This window comes from Equus przewalskii, chromosome 31 (genome assembly GCF_037783145.1).
Source record: "Equus przewalskii isolate Varuska chromosome 31, EquPr2, whole genome shotgun sequence".
Classification (NCBI taxonomy): Eukaryota; Metazoa; Chordata; class Mammalia; order Perissodactyla; family Equidae; genus Equus; species Equus przewalskii.
Genome location: NC_091861.1, coordinates 5168852 through 5185366, shown reverse-complemented (window position 1 = coordinate 5185366; position 16515 = coordinate 5168852). Strand labels below are relative to the sequence as shown.

General features: G+C 51.1%; 1 protein-coding gene across 3 annotated transcripts in view; it reads right to left on the bottom strand.

Moving 5' to 3' along the window:
* KIF26B (kinesin family member 26B) overlaps nt 1–16515 on the bottom strand; it is a 442768-nt gene that overhangs the window by 18602 nt on the left and 407651 nt on the right. For all 3 annotated transcript variants that reach the window (XM_070602597.1, XM_070602599.1, XM_070602600.1), the window contains 2 exons: nt 7777–7939; nt 3350–6761 (listed from right to left, as the gene is read on the bottom strand). In XM_070602597.1, coding sequence (XP_070458698.1) covers nt 3350–6761; nt 7777–7939 — 3575 coding nt within the window. The remainder of the gene's footprint in view (nt 1–3349; nt 6762–7776; nt 7940–16515) is intronic.

Here is a 16515-nt window from a genome sequence, read left to right as displayed (position 1 = left end):
TCAGCCTACAACGCCCTCCAGCCTCTGCCTGAGCATCCTTCAAGGCCCAGCTCAACCCCCAGGTTCCAGGCAGCCTTCTTACGTTGCTCCGAACCCTCCCTTTGTCTAGGTGCTCCCTACACCACTTGGACTCGGCAGTGCGCCTCAGATCACTGATCTCTGTTCCACACTTTTAGTCCTTCTCTCCAGTTAGATCACAGACTTCTTACAGTGGCCTTGTCTTCTATGCTGCCTGCCCCTCCCCCACCACACTTGACACTTCCATGCCACCAAGCTCTAACAGCCCAGAGAGGCCTGATCAGTACTTAACAGCTGAAAATAAATCCCACTGACTATGGGTGGTCTTATGGAAAGGAAGTCATATTGCCACCTATATTCTTGATATTATTTGCATCATCCCATACAATGTGAGCATTGGAGAAACCATAGTGGTTCTCTACAAGTCCCTCAGTTTGCTTTTATGTGAGAAAATTGAAACCCAGAGAGGACAGTTACTCCCTAAAGGTCACACAGCCTAAGACTTCAAGTTTCCTGCTTTCTAGCTCAGTCTTCTCCCTGCACCACGCTGTGGCCAACAGAACCAGCCCCATTCCGTGCACTCTCTGCCAACATGGATCTCCAGGATGGGACTGGAAAGTGGACCGTCATGATGTTTGGTTGTTTCTATGGCTACATCCACCACAAAGCGCTCAGAGAGCTTAGGTTTCTTCCTAGTAATATATTTCTCTATTTCTCCATATATTTCTAGTTCATTTTTACTGAGGAGATAATCAAAGCATTTAAATTTTCCAAAACCATTTCTGATAAAAGATAACTGCCCGTCTCCTCTGTGGTTCAAACACCTCTAGCAGTTGTAAAATCCAGCCATCAAGCAGTTTCCTTTGAGGAGTTTTACGGCTTCTCTTAAAGAAGTTGCTTCTGATTTATGCTGATCGTGCCTGACAGCCAGCATTTCCCTTAATACTAATCATAAATAAGCGAGACAAGGTCACCTAACCTGAACGGAGCACATCTCCACTGCCATCTCCATTACAGAGCCCCGGATAGCCGGCAGCTGCTCACCGAGGTCCAGCGCCCTCGGCTCTCTACTAAATCCCTTCGCTGGCACCCAGCCTCGTGCATCGATTTTACGCCGTTTTCCTCCAAAAGCTCAACATGACAAGGGCCCCTCTGAGGACAGCATTTATGACAGGAGGCAGCACCAAGCAAGGGCACGTGCAGAGCCTGCTGTCCACTCTCCCAGCGGTTACTTCACTTCGTTTTTCTTCCTCTTTACTCCAGTGTAACAGCCAAACCGAAAACCCAAGTCTTAAAGAAAGAGTAAAAGAGATTGAAAGAAGAAAATGGATTGGTAGACTGAAGGCGCTAAATTAGAGCACGTGAAAGCTCCATGAAACTCAAATCCACAGGAGCACATGGCGAGCGCCACACGACCATCTGGACTTTGACGACTAACACTGGATAGTCTGGATTAATAAGGTTTATCAACCAAGGACTGGGAAGGCCAGCAGATTTTTTTTCTGCAAAAAATTTTTTTCTGGCTTAGATAAACTTTCTTGTTATTTTTAATAACTAACATCAATACATTTTAATGCCCGTGACCCTGAAAATAGGACACAGCAGCTGTCGTGTTATACTGAGTGCTTTTTCTTTCTCCACTTGTCTTCTATGGGGTTCTGCTCCCAAGTCTGCTGCTGAGACTCTGAGGGCGGAGGGCCTGGAGTGGAGCATCGTCAAAGTGGGTCAAAGCCTGAAGTACGCGCCACCTGGGAAATAAAGACGTCAAGGTTCTGACAGCCAGGATGACTCCTGAATGTGCTCAGAGTGTAACATCCTCATAAGGTTCCGTGATCTGTGATGGGGTGGGCGATGGGACAATCTACGTCATAAGTTAGAATTATGACATGACATCACTGTCTAGAAGGATGACATGACATCACTGTCTAGAATTATGACATGATTGCATAGTCTCTTGAGGTTGGTTTCCTTGATTGAGGCATTGACCACAGCCCTTACATTTGGTTGGAATGTTCCAGAGCTTGTGCTGGCCTGTGGTGGGAGAACAGGAAAAAGCAACCCAGTGGTTGAGAGGAAAAGCCTGTGGCAGTTGCTGGAGCAGCTGCAGGAAGGCGGAGGCCCCCCTTCTGGGCCTCACCCCATCTTCCCATTCTGTATATGCTGGTGGCACCAATACGGCAATGGCTCCTGAGAGCTCTCGGAGAACCTCGGCTTCCACAGAAGGGACACAGGACAGCAAACGACAGGCGAGGAAGGCAGGACCCATGCCAACCTCACTTGGACCAGGTGCAGAGCTGCACGTGGGCTCTGCATAAGACTGCTTCCTTACAAATGAGTCCTCCTGCTAAAGAAGGAGGCGGCGTAATTTCTTTGGAAGCCATTTAAAAGCAAAGATGAATCAGCAAAATTCTCAAGTAGCTTAAGTTGTCCCTCATTCCTTTTGCTTTCTGTCTCTCTGTCCGTCTCTCACTGACCTTTCACCTCCCAGTGCCACCAGCTCTGACCAGGTTCTCTTCTCCTTGCCCATCATTACTTACTGTCACATGTCACCCAAAATTCCAATTAACGAGGCAGTGGGAGTTTCACATTAGTTGCTCCTGAGTATTTGGATAGGAGATTCCTGGAGATGGCAAAGACTTCCTCAAAAAACATGCATTTCGGGCACCCTGGTGTGCGTGTGCTGTGCTGGTGCATTGCGTGTGTCTGGATGTGTATGGGGGCTGGGCACATTTCAGGCCCCATGGTGGGTGTGCATAGTGACTGTGCGTGAGTGTGTTTGGGGTGGAGGAAGGGCCTCTCCCACTGCACTTTCAATGAGTCAGAGAGGCTGCCATGGTCTTGGGGGCCATCACTCCCGCATTTGGGCTTCTGCGGCCACTAGGCCGGGAGGGTGTCTACCCTGACCAGATCCCTCAGTGGCCCTAAGCAGCAGTGTCCTTGGTCCTTGAGCACATAAACCCAGCCCTCCCAGCGTGGGGTGAGGGGAAACAACGGGAGGACCCTGCAGCTTCACCCCCACAGCTGGAGTGTGGAGCCGGTGCTCCTGGTGGCCCCCAGCGCTCCGCCTTTTCTCTGTGCTGAGGACCGAGGGGCATTCACAGCCTTAGGACGCAATGATGCCCAAACAGTAGGTCACTTTTTTACTGTGAAACCCACCGTGGCTATGTCCCAGCTGAGACCTGCAGGGCGACAGACTTGGGGGAAGGCGACACCGGGTGTCAAGTCCACGCGGCCTGGAGGCCCCCCACGATCCGCACACGACAGGGCAGCAGGGGGTTCGGGTGACTCGCCCTGCCCTCTGCCCCCCGTGCCCCCGCGCCCGGGTGCCCACCTGCGTTGGAGCGTTTCTTTGGGGTCTTGAGGCTCCGGCACCTGCCGCTGAGCGAGCTGCTGTTCTCGCTCATGGAGTCCTGGGCGGAGGACGCGCTGCCGGTGGCCTCGCTGTCCCTCATCATGCTCTCGTAGCCGCTGCTGCCGCCGCTGTGGTAGAAGAGCGCCGTCTTCCCCATGGCCGGCGGGAGCTCCCCGCTCAGCACGCTGCTGTTGTCGCTGCCGTGGCCGCTGCTGCAGCGGTGGGGCTTCCGCGGCGGGGTCACCTTGCTGTAGGGCGACGGCAGCAGGGGCGCGGCGGCCGGCTTGTCGTCGCCGGGCCCCGCACGCTCCTCGGCCTCGGGCCCAGCGCGCAGCGGGGAGCCCCGGCCCGCGCCGCCCTGCAGCAGCTCCGAGATGCGCCCGTTGACGGCGCGCAGCGGCAGCTTGGCGGCCAGGCCCGAGCCACGGCTCCTGCTGAGCGACTGCGTGGACCAGGACATGTGCTTCCCGCTCGGCGGCAGGCTGGCGCTCTGGCCCACCGCCTGCGGCAGGGACTTGGTGGAGAAGCTGAGGGTCTTGGTGGTGGAGGTGGCCAGGCTGCGCGCTCTGGGACTGGCCAGGAGCAGCTTGCTCACGGCCGAGATCTTGGACTGGCTGGCCTTGGGCGAGGCCCCCGCGGCCGCGCTGGGGCCCGGGGTGGTGGGCGAGGCCCCAGCGCTGCGGCCCGGGCTGCGCCCCGCGCGGGGCATGGTGCTGTCCTTGCCCGCGTGCATCCGAGAGCTCATGGAGGACAGGCTCTCGGCCCTCTCCAGTGAGAGGCATTCGTAGTGGCTGACTGTTGTCCTGCCGAGAGAGTTGGTCCTGCTGGCCAGCTGCTCCAGTTTGGCGCTGAAGAGCTTGCTGCTGCTGCTGGCGTCCTTCATTTTGCCGCTGGGCTCATCCGGGAAGCTGGCCAAGAAGGGTGCTGGCTGGTTCAGGGGGCTGCTGGTGGTGCTGCTGCAGGCACTGTGCTGGGGGCTGGCCCGGTTCTTCTGGTCCAAGCTGGACTTTCGGACAGGGGGCAGAGGGGGTGTCCCTTTGGGTCGAGCCAGGACACAATGCTTGGGTGACGCCACCTTCCTCTCCAGGGTGGCCTTGGAGGGCTGGGTGCCGGAAGCTGTGCCAATCCCGTTGGTCTCCGCGGCACAGTGGTAGAAGAGGCTGTCCAGCTCCTCCTGTCTGCTGGCTTTCTGAAAAGCCCTAGGAAGGCTGCTTGACTTCAGGCTTTTGTTGGGATGCACCGGGCTTTGGGCAGCCAAACTGGGCAGGGCCATCTCACAGCCATCCACAACCCTCCTGAAGTTGTCGGTCACTGGCGAGGCAGACACCTCACTGCTGCTGCCGCTCGGCCTGTCGCCGGGGCTGTCCGTCCTGTCCTGTTGCCGCTCTGCTCTGGCCTCAGACTTTGGAGGGCCCGTCGCAGTCTCAAGCCTAAGCCCTTCTTCGCTGGGATGAGTATTCTCCTTTTTTACCTCCTCTTCTCGTTTAAGCCAGGGGTCCTCAAACGTCATCTCTTTCTTTGCATTGGGTTCCCTGCTCTCCTGGGACTGGGCTGCTTTGGTGACTGAGCTGACAGTAGCAAGGGGTGTCTCAGGCTCTTGGACGTTCCGGGGGCTCATGGCAATGCAGGGGTAAACTGTGATGTTGGTCTTCATGGGGATGTACCCTTCACAGCTGCTCAGATTTGCCGTATTGGAGATGGTGACCATGGCCTTGCCCAGTGTGGATATCTTGCAGCCTTTGATGGGGGTTGCTTTGTTGAACGTGTCTTCCCCCATTTCAGACAAGAAGAGCAAATTGTCGGGGCTGGCCTTGGGCTTCTCTCGGCACACCACAGCGGTGTTCTGGATGCTGCTGACAAACTCCGAGGCTGGAGGGTCTGCCATTGCTTCCCCGTGCCCAAAACACGTCTGCGCTATGAAACTGTGGCACGACTGCTCACCGTCACTGCCCGTGCTCATCTCGCTCAGCCAGGAGCTGATGGAGGAACGCCTGCTCCCTGCCTCCCGGCCCTTCTCGTCCAGGCTCAGCTTCGGGAGGGGCAAGAACTGTGTGATGCTGACTTCAGAGACAGGAGCCACGCTGGAGTAGCATTCCAGGTCCTCGCTGACACTTCCGATGATGCTGACGGGCCGGGAGCCTGAGGCCAAGGCCTGCACGGAGCAGTCGCTGTTGAAGCTGATGATGCTGGTGGGGCGGCCACTGTCCAGGACCCCACTGATGGTCAACTCCTCCACCAGCGTGAACACCAGCTCGTCCTCACCGTTCAGCTCCAGGGGCTGCTGCACTGTCACCATTGTGGTGCTCACTATCTCCTTCTTGGTATCTGGAGAAGTTGCTGCCTGATGCTCGTCATCGATGGGGGTTTCAGGGAACCCTTCACTCCCAGCAGACATGGATTTCTTCAGAACCTGGGGGCTCATTCCAACCGGGGGTGTCCGAACCTCAGGCTGCAGCAGGGACTCGCTAGACGCCATGCCGGAATCCTTGCTCGAGGTTGGCAGCGGGGCGGGAGAAGGCAGGACACCCTTTTGAGTGTACACTTTGCATCTCTGTGAAGGAGAGCTGGCCGGCTTGTACTCTGAGGTCTTGGACAGGCTGGCGATGCCCAGCCGGGGGGAGCCCATCGGCCTGGGCTTGCCTTCCACAAAGCCACAGGAGTTCAGGCTTTCTCGGCTGCTCTGGAGGCTGGGGCTCTGCACCAGCTGGGAGGAACTGTGCTGGCCACTGCTGCCCGGGATGCTCCTGGGCGAGGCAGGGGCGGGGCTGTTGGTGAGCACTGCAACAGGGACAGGTGAGTGATTCCTCTGCATCTTGGAGGCCGGGGGGTCAGTGCCTTCCCTATCGGGCAGCTGGCCGTCTGACCCATTATCTTCCTTATCAGACTCACAGAACAGGCTCGCCCCAGCTGCTTGGCTTAATGGGGGACACTTGCTTGCCTGCTCTGCCCCAAACTGGGCAGGCAGCTCTTCGAAAGGAAACTTACTCGGCTCTTCACTGCCGTCGATGCAATCCAGCCTCTCCTGCAGCTCAGCAAACGTGTTGCATTTCAAGCAGTCCCTCTCTGATTTGCTGGCTGCAGCCTCTCCGGCCTCTGTGGGCCGGCTGTCGCCCCTGGTCTTCTGCAGGGCCGGCACGATAGGGACAAAGTCTGGGGGCCCCTCGTTGTCGGTGAGCTCCTTGTCGGAGAGGGCCGTGCCATTCGGCCCAATGTAGATGACCGTGTCGCAGGACTGCTCGCTGCTGGAGGAGTAGTCGGGGTCGCTGGGCAGGTGAGGGATCGGGAAGTCCGAGTCCCCTGCAGCCCTGGCGTGGAAGGGTCTCAGCTGGGTGGGCCTGCGCATTCTGCCTTCTTCACAGGAGCTCTCTCCCCCGGAGGAGCTTGACGTGTACTGGGAGTGAGAGGAGAACAGTTAGTGTGGGTGGCTCTTCCAAGACTGCCCTCCCAGCCAGCCCAACAGCCGGACAGCTGCTGACTTGATACAGGCTCTCCAGGCCGCCCTGCATACGGGCCTCCGCCTGGGGTGTGGCAGGCCAGTGCGCCCCAGCTTTCCACATCCTGGCCTCACAGGTGAAGGATAACCCCTATATGACACACTGGGGAAACAGAGGCTGCCCATGAAAGGAGGTGACCAGCCCAGGCCCTGTCTGACCTCCTAAGGGCTGAGGGGTCACCAGTGTGGCACGCCCAAGCCATGTGTGACACCTTGGGCACAGAAGCACTGGTTGGAAAGACCTGTTTTCAACAGATGCAAAAAGGAGGGGAACAAAAGCCCCACGCATCACCAGCTGGCCCTAGATCAGAGTGACCACAATCACAGATTAATTTCTCAAATATTCTTGTCACCTACCACCTCCTGGCTTTGCCTCTGTGTGAGAAAACAAGCCCAGTGGTTTCTAGCAGACTGTTGGCATCAATCAGAAACCATTGAATTAACATGGCAAACCCAGCAGCCTGAAAATGCTTCCTGGAAATGCAGGGAAGTAGGACCACATGAGCAAGGGGTTAACAACCCTCTTTGGGGTCAACCAGTTGAAGGACAGGGTCCTGATCTACATAGGACCAAAGCAGATGAGAGAAACTGAATATTCCTGTCCCTCTAAAATTTTCCATCTCAAAGAAGCAATCATTTGAACTATCTAGAGTGGACCAGGCGTTCCCTGTGAGGGGTCCAGGCTGGATGAGTGGGGACAGCATCAGCTGTGGGGAGGAGAAGTGCTGTTCTTCTCTATTGGCCCAAAGGTCTTCCTGCCCCGAGGTGGACACGGAGCCACATGTTGGCAGCCACCCTCAACCACGCCCCTGGTGCTGGGCATTAGAAATACTGATTCAGCTCTTTCGGCTTCAGGTCCAGGGCAAGCCTCCGAAAGCTCCTTCATCCAGCGCGCCCCCTGCGAGCTCCTTACCTTTGTTTTCTTTTTCTTCATCCTCAAGACTCTCGCGGCGATCTGGATGGTGGACAGGGTCTCTGCGTAGCTCCCGGCCGCGGCCGAGATGTGAGCGATCATGGTGGTGCGACAGTTCACATTCCCCAGGGACTCCCGCAGCAGCATGGTGAGCTTGCTTTCTCTGCCAACAAAGTGAATTAGGGCTGCATTAGCAGGCCGTGCTTCGCTGGGGCTGTCAGGGTGGGACTTCGGGCCTCTACAGGGCTTTTTCGTTGTGGGCAGTGCGGGTTTTTTTTCCTTTTTTTTTTTTTTAATGGCATACTAATTAACATCATTTTCTAGCACAGGGCTATTTGTAGTTGGCAGCTGAGCAAGTGCTTCTAACCCCAAGGATGGAATTCATGCAAAACACCTCCCTTGGCACTGCCGTCCTGGCTGTGATGGGGTATTCCTGTGTGTCTGTGTGTGTGCATGTGACACTGCACATAACGAGACCTGGGAATAGAAACGAGAGGAAGGGATCAAGAGAGTGGCTTTGTGACGGGTGATTCAACATGCAATCTGCCACATGGCCCTTCCCTGCGCGTTTCTGTAGTTCTGAGCCATGAGCCTGTACTGAAGATCTAGGTGTTTGTAATACATGCAAAGTTTCTTTTGCAAAAGAGTTGCAACCACTTCATTGCCGTTGTCTGTTAACTCTCACATTTGCACACTAGTAATGAAGGTATTCATATTCCTGATTATAAGTGCAGAACCACAGGCATACGCCCACACACTCACTCAGCAACAGAAAGCAGCACTTTCTAGAAAGACCTCCTCTGGGGACTCTGCAGGTGCTGTGAGGGGTCAGCACCCTGAGTGGTGATAAGGAGGCCCAGGAGTTTACAGACTGTGTTTCTAGACTCTTTAAAAGCTGACCTGGAGGAATGGCTCATGTTTTTCCATTCCCGTACTTGTCCCAACATTCTTCCTGCCTCGCTTTTAAGAGGCTCTGCTGACGTCACCATCAGCATGTGTCCTCTCAACTCCTGCCAAATGTCACTGCGTCTCTGGAGCCGGCCCTGATCCTGGCGGCTGAGGTAGCTGCTTTGTTTCCTGTGCCCCATGCTCCCATCTCTGTGTTGTGTTTATAACACCAGGTGAGAGGGTCTGTCCTCACGTCAGTGTCCCCACCAGGCTGTCAGTCAGCCACCCCCTGCAGAGCTCCCTGGAGGGGGACCGTCCAGCTCAGCAGATGTGGTGTGAGACCCAGGCTGCTGTCAGCAGAGAAGAGACCATGGAAAGGGGGAAACCATTTCACACGTGACCTGCATCAGCCCTTCAGGGAGCAAAGGTGGTGGTGTGAGAGCAATTGTTTTTCCTTTCCATCTGGGACCAATTAAGGTGTCAGTTCAGGGACGCCGGGCCCACCATGGCTCGGTTCCAGGGCAATTTAAAAATATTTCAGGGTTTTTCTTCCAGCAAAACAATCAGTGATAGAAGTGATGGAAGGAGAGTGGTATGGACCGGATGTCTATGTCTTTCCCAAATTCATGTCAAAACCTAACGTCCAATGTGATGATATCAGGGGGTGGGGCCTTTGGGAGGTGATTGGGTCATGGGGGTGGAGCCCTTATAAAAGGGACCCCAGAGAGCTCCCTCGCCCCTCCCCCCATGTGAGTTTATATCAGCAAGATGGCGTCTGCGGACCAGGAAGTAGGTCCTCCCCAGACACAGAATCTGCCAGCGCCTTGATCCTGGACTTCCTGGACTGCAGAACGTGAGAAATCAATGTCTGTTGTTTAAGCCCCCCGGTCTGTGATGTTTTGTCACAGCAGCCCAAACTAAGACAGAAAGGTGGGGGCCATGGAAGAGGAGCGAGGCCTGGCTGTAAACATTTAACTCCGTTCAAAATGTATCCAGCAGGGATGTCCCAGATACCACTAGAGCTGGCAACCACACGGGAAGTCAAGTCCCATTTCTGGCAGACGATCTTAGTGGAGACAGTGCACCTGGATGAGTCTTGGGCTTTGTCTTCCACATGGGAAGTGGAAGATAGATGCCACTAGGGTTAAGCTGAGATCACACACAGTCACTTCTTATTATTTGTGGTGGTTACGTTCTATTAAATCTCCACGAACACTGAATTAGTGAATACTGAGCCACTGTCCCCAGGGGAAATAGAGGGTTAGGTTCCTGAGGGCTTCTGGTCACAACGTTTCGTCAGTTGATCAATATATAACCTTGTTTCATGTGTGTTTCAGTTTAAAGACACCTTATTTAATATATTTTTCTTACAAATGAGAATTATATGCACTATTTCGTTATAATAAAATACTAGCTTAGGAGGGTTTAACCTTCTCCTGACCCTGGATAACATGACCATCAATTCTTTGGCTCTCAGCTTCACAATACTGTCCACTACGCTTTTTTTTTTTTAATCAGTCATCTCGTGAATCCACAAATATAGCCACTTGTCCCTGGCTTCATCATGCATTTTAGACATTACGTTAGCCCTCTCCAGGGCAGCTTGATGTATAGATCAGTGAATTTCTTCCTCCTTTTTCTGGATGTATCATATTGTTGATTCATTAACATTGAACTCACGCCAACAGCACTATATTCACGCCTGAAGGGAGCTCATCTAACACACATTTCCTCCATAAGGCATATCCAGCCTTCTTGCAGGAAGGAACACCAGACAGCACTTCAGCGCTATGCTTGGGGAGCTAAATTTTAAACAGTGAAATCACCAACAAAAAGCATACAAATGCAAAAAATGCGGCACTAAATAGACTGTAAAAAGGACACTCGTTTACAGGAAGAGACGTGAAACAAGAAGGGAGAGCATGGTCCTGTTCAGCTTCAGTGGGAACATGTGCATTGGACCGCTCCAAGTTTTCGCTACTGCGCATGTCTGTGAATGACGAACGTCAGTGAAAGCGCCATGGGTTTTGATTTGGGGGGTTACAAATAAATTTCAGCGAGTAGGCCAATTCACAAAATATGGAATCTGCAGACGATGAGGATTGACTGTACTATGAAGTTCTTAATGGGAAGGCTTGTTAATCAAGTGCACTCTGCTGAAGGCGCACCCCACTTATGTCTCCATGTGACCCCATGGAAGTCCCTATAAGGAGAAAAATACTGAAGACAGAAAAAACGGATATAACATAGCTACATCAAACTGTTTGCCCTGCGTATTTCCACATGATTCCCCATTCATGAGTCAATCACAGGACAAATTTCTTTTTAAGTCCACATTGTTGGAAGAAGCCAGGGCATGTGTGTTGCTTGGCAACCAGCATTTTAGCTCTCCTTATGGAAAGCCAGTAAAACTGCTAGCAAGACTCTTTCGCATGGGCCTTTCTAGACTCCAGAACACATCCTTATGGGAGAGAAAATTGGTGGCTTTGTTTTTTTTCCACCTCATGATGATCCTTTAACTCAGAACAAAGACACTGAGGTTGGGGAGGGAAGGTGAAAGAAGGGCAGGGTCCTGAGGGCTGCAAACTGCACTTTAACTGTGGCTTTGGTGGGAAAATAGAAAAGTTCAAAGAGATGCGAGGGCAGCGGTCAGCGCAAACTCAGTCCGCCCCTCTGCATCAAGACTGAAGAGAAGAGCCAGGTGCAGAGCTGCCGGCCACCCGAGCCCCACGGCCAGGCTGGCCAGGGATTTAGGAGCTCTGGGGCTATGTGGGTGGGGGCTGGACAGCTTGGGCAGGAGCAGGAGGGGCTGGTGACAGAGCAGAGCTGACTGGGGACTGGGGGAGGACCGTGCCACCCTTTCAAGTAGCCATGTTTTGTTTTGTGTTTTTTCCAGTTTTACTAAAAAATAATCGACACATCACTGTATAATTTTAAGGCACACAGCTTGATGGCTTGGTTTACATATATTGTGAAATGATTACCACAATAGGTTCAGCTAACATCCATCTTCTCAAATAGATACAATGAAAAGAAAAGAAAGAAAAAAGAAAACAATCTCTCCTTGTGATGAGAACTCTTAGGATCTACTCTCTTAACAACTTTCCTATGTAACATACAACAGTGTTAACTGCAGTCACCATGCTGTACGTTACATCCCAGGACTTCCCTATCTTATAACTAGAAGTTCCCACCTTTTGACCCCCTTCCTCCAGTCCCCTCCCCCAACCCTCTGCCTCTGGTAACCACAGGCTGATCTCCTTTTCTATGAGTTTGTTTGTTTTTTTTAGATTCCACATATAAGTGAGATCATACAGTATTTGTCTTTCTCGTCTGACTTATTTGACAGCATAATGCCCTGAAGGTCCATCCATGTTGCCACAGATGGTAGAATTTCCTCATTCTACCATCTACCATCTACCTTATAGTAGCCATGTTTTATCCACACATATTCACCTCTCTCCCACCCCAACCACACACATCTTTTAAAGCGGTTTTTGGAAAAATGTCTTGCTTTTTAAGCAAGTCAGCTTTTTATTAGACATAACAGGAGAACACAAAAAGAACAGGATAATGAACAAATTTTAGTTAATAATAATTTTAAAAGAACATGAAAGACCAATTAGTACTTTCAAACAGGGGCTGACAAACTAGGGCCCACAGGCCAAATCCGGCCCACTGCCTGTTTTTGTTAATAAAGTTTTATTGGAACACAGCCACATCTATTTGTTAACGTATTGTCTCTGGTTGCTTTTGTACCACAACAGTGGAGCTGAGTAGTTGTGACAGAGCCCATATGACCTGCAAAGCCACAAATATTTCCTATCTGGTCCTTTACAGAAGAAGTTTGTTGACCCGTGCTCCAGAGTAATGACACCATGTGGTCTCATATCAGACACAGTGCCAAAGAACCACCAACCAGAGCATGAAGGTGTGTCTTAATTTCCTTCCTATACAGTGATCTCTTTCTGATTGGATGCTTGTTGCCTGTGTTGTCTCTCTCTCCGTTCAGATGTTTCATGGAGAGAGAGCTAAAGTCAGTACCATGGAAACAGGCAGACGGACAAATGCTGGGCTTTAGAAATCACTCGAGCACCAGGAACAGCTATGGGCAACTGCCCAGATCATTTCCTAGTTCATGCAGAAGCAGAGCCTGTCCTTCCAAAGGGCTGCAAGGCAGTTCACACTCATTCACCTCATTAACTCATTCGTGTCTGCTACAGCTCGTTCAAGAAGCATTTGTGAGCACTGACCCTAAGTCAGGCCCCCGTGGGTGCTGAGAAAGTGCGGGAAAGATGGACTAGACCGGGCTCAAGGAGCCAGTGAAGGAGACACACCTGTAAACACACATTGTGACACCATTTGTTGAAGGTAATGACAGAAGAACAAATCTAAAACAGCACATGATCAGGAAAGACCCCCCCCCGAGGCTGAGGGGTGTCCCCACTGTCACCATAACATCCTGACTGCTAGAGAACACCCAGACCGCGAAAGTCACAGTATGGCTCTGTCTCCATGGCTGCAATTTTCCTACATGGAAGGTGTCCGAGGAGGTACAAAGAACACTTTATTTGCTTGGGGACCCCCAAACACCCAATGAAACTCTGAATTCCTTTCTGAAAGGACAGTCTGGAATCCACCCTCAGAAGAGGAAACTCTCCCCACCGGTAAGTTGGTACAGGGCTGCTGATGAAATAAGATGTCCAAAGTCACACTCTCATGTTGGCCAGGTATTGGCACAAGAAAAAGGCCATTCCTTTCATGACCAGTGTGAAATATGCTTCTTCTCCCAGAAAGGAGGTGAAGAACTCTGGTGGCAGAAAGAAGGGCATCTGCTGACCATGTTCTTCTGAAGGAGAAGAAAGTGATGAGCTCTGAATGGGCAACCCAACTACAGCAGCAGGGGCGGCCCTTCTTCCAAGTCCTGCTTCTGGGGAGAGAGCTGTGGATGTCCAATTATAATGGGCATGGCTCTACTTGCAAAAATGTGCTGCCTTCAATACAAACACAATAAGGGCACGAAAAAAGCAAGATGAGGCTGCACCGCTTCATTTATGTCAATTATTAAGAAAATGTTGAAAGAAAGGAGCTTAGTTAATCCAGAAAACTGATTAAGCTCCAGAATAATTTACAAGAGAAAGATTCCCGTGGGCAGCAAGAACCAAAGCAGACATATAAATCATCAACGTGCACACACATGCGCCAACCCCAGCACGCACACAGGAATGCTGTTTTCTAGCAAAGGGAGACAGTGTGTGTTTCTTCTTTTAAGTAATACACCATCAGTATTCAAACCACACATACAGAATTCTTATAGGTGTCAGCTATTCAGAGAGAGATAACAACTAATATTTAAATGCCAACAAAATATTGGTATACCTTACATTCTTAAGGATGTCACCCTGGAACTACATTGCATTCAGAAATTGTCCCATCTTCTACCCACTGTACCTGTAAATGCCAAAGTATGTTGTATGGCCCCAAACAGAGAGCCTGTGATGCTGGGCAGGAGTTGCCAGGTATCAAGCCAGCACCAAGGGTTCTGAGCTCCCTGCCCTAGCCCCCAAGCCCCAGGCCCCTGCATCCACCACTGAACACCAGGAGGAGAGAGGAGAGTGAAAAGGGAGAAGGAACGCAAAAGAAAAGAAGACAAGAGAAAGAATAAAATCATGAACTTGGCCTAGTTTTTGGCTACTCCACTGGTACCCTACACCATCTCTCCCACTGTCCTATTCGCATCCTAGCGGTTTGCGAAGATCCTTTTCTACTGTTGACTGAAGGGTCACCAGCGACATCCTGAGGTCAGCCCAAGATATCAGGAAGCAGGGTTCTGAGACAGCAGCATCCAAGGTTCAATGCTTCTCGCCAAGGTGGGCAGCATTTGTGCAGCTGTTTATCCCTCATTAGAAAGACAGTTGTGTAGAGGACAAATTGAGTCACCAGTCCCACTGGGTGACAGCAATTCTTGTGCCTCTGTCTGTCTTCCAGGTCCCAAGAAAGTGCCTTTATTTGTGACACTGTTGAGTTGGGACAGAATGAAATACATACGTCCACAGTGGAGAAAATCATTTCCCTTGAGTTTATTTATTTGTAAGGGACTTGATGATCCCCTGTTCGTGATTGCTTCTTGGATGCCATACCCTTGGGAGAAGACTTTATATGCCTTCCCCCTGGGGAAGCCATTTGAGATGCAGGAGTGGTCTTTTCTCAGCGAAGTACCCCTCAAGGAGGCCAACATTTTAGGGCATGAGTTACTTGGTTTCTGGTACTAGAGAAGTACCAAAAACTTGCCACAGGCCAAGCTATTCTAATGGCATTTGTAAAAGGAACTACATGAAAGTGCTTGCTGCTCAGTTCAGATATTACTCCATTTGTACCACAGATGGCGGAGGCAGGTCTCTTCCATGGGATGCTGGGAAGGAGAGTGCCTCATATGGCAAGCTCAACAGAAACACAGTTCTCAGGTCTCCCAGTGAGAGTGGCTCTGGCTTGTATAATAAGGCATTGGCAAAAAGAGTGCCCTGTGTCCAGCATACGTGTTAGCAGTGTGGGAGGTGATGAGCGCTCTCATCAGGGGAGAGCTTAGAAGAGGATCCTGCAAGGAACCACCACTCCCAGCTGAAGAACCGGCCTTTGTGATCCAACAATATGCCACCTGGTATGCGTTCATGCCTTGCTTAACGTAAGACCACCTGTTGGTGGAGAGCCTGAAACTAACCACTATGAGTAGACAAGGTTAATCTAATTGTGCTCTCATAGAGCTCTTTATTAAACCCTGTGGAACCCTGAGGCACAAGGAGTACCATGTTAGGATGCCTCTGACGCAGGGTAATATGCAGGAGAGATGCATTCTTCCCCACGCCATCCTGGCATCTAGGGCTGGCACCATGGTGGCTCTAGAACTCTGGTGGCAGTGCCCCGTGAGATGCAGGAGAAAAGAGATGGTGGCCAGCATGGGCCTGCTATTCTAGGCAAGCGGTAGTTGTCCTCAGCAGGACGAGGCCCGTGATGGGCATTCATGAGAGCTCCCGGAGGGACCTCGCATAGTATGTGGATGGGAAGACAGTTTACACAAGCCAGAGGTTTTGAGTGGAAGGTATGGGTTGGGGCCAATGAAATCTGAGTTATGACTTTAATCGTTTACCACTGAACACACAGGAAGATGCAGCCTAAGGAAATCTGGACTGCATGAATCCATTTGATCCTGGATATCAGTGTTTCGTTTATCTGAATAAGATAAAATTCACATTAATTTATCCTACTTCACGAGAAACACCAGCTGTAAACTGTGAATAGTCTCAATGGAACATTTTACAAGAACTATATGATGTAACTTGAATTTATAGCCAACAGAAGATTTCAAGTTAAAATCCTAACTACTCTGCTTGGATTTCATTTAACAAGACACACTTGCAATGACTCAAGTGGTTATAAAACACGGATTCACTTATACAAATTAAATGTGTTCTATGAAGCCATTTTTTACATTATTCATTTGCTTAACAGCTCATTCCTTCTTAGCTAGAGCAAGGCTGTTGACTACTCAGAATTAGTAGAATCTGAATCACTCTAGATATTCTAAAGCTAAGTTCTGCTTGGGGAAATGTATATGCCTTTGAAGACTGTAGCACCCAGGTAGGCATAAGACATTTCAAAGGTAATTCGTCTAATACGAATCACACTATACAAAGTCCACTGATTCCAGGATACAATTCTTAGTCAAGGTTGAAAAGTAGGTAAAACTTCCAGTTATAGAATAAGTCCTGTGGGTGCAATGGACAGCATGGTGACCATAGTTAACAATACTCTCGTGCATATTTGAAAGTTTCTAAGAGAGTAGATCTTAAAAGT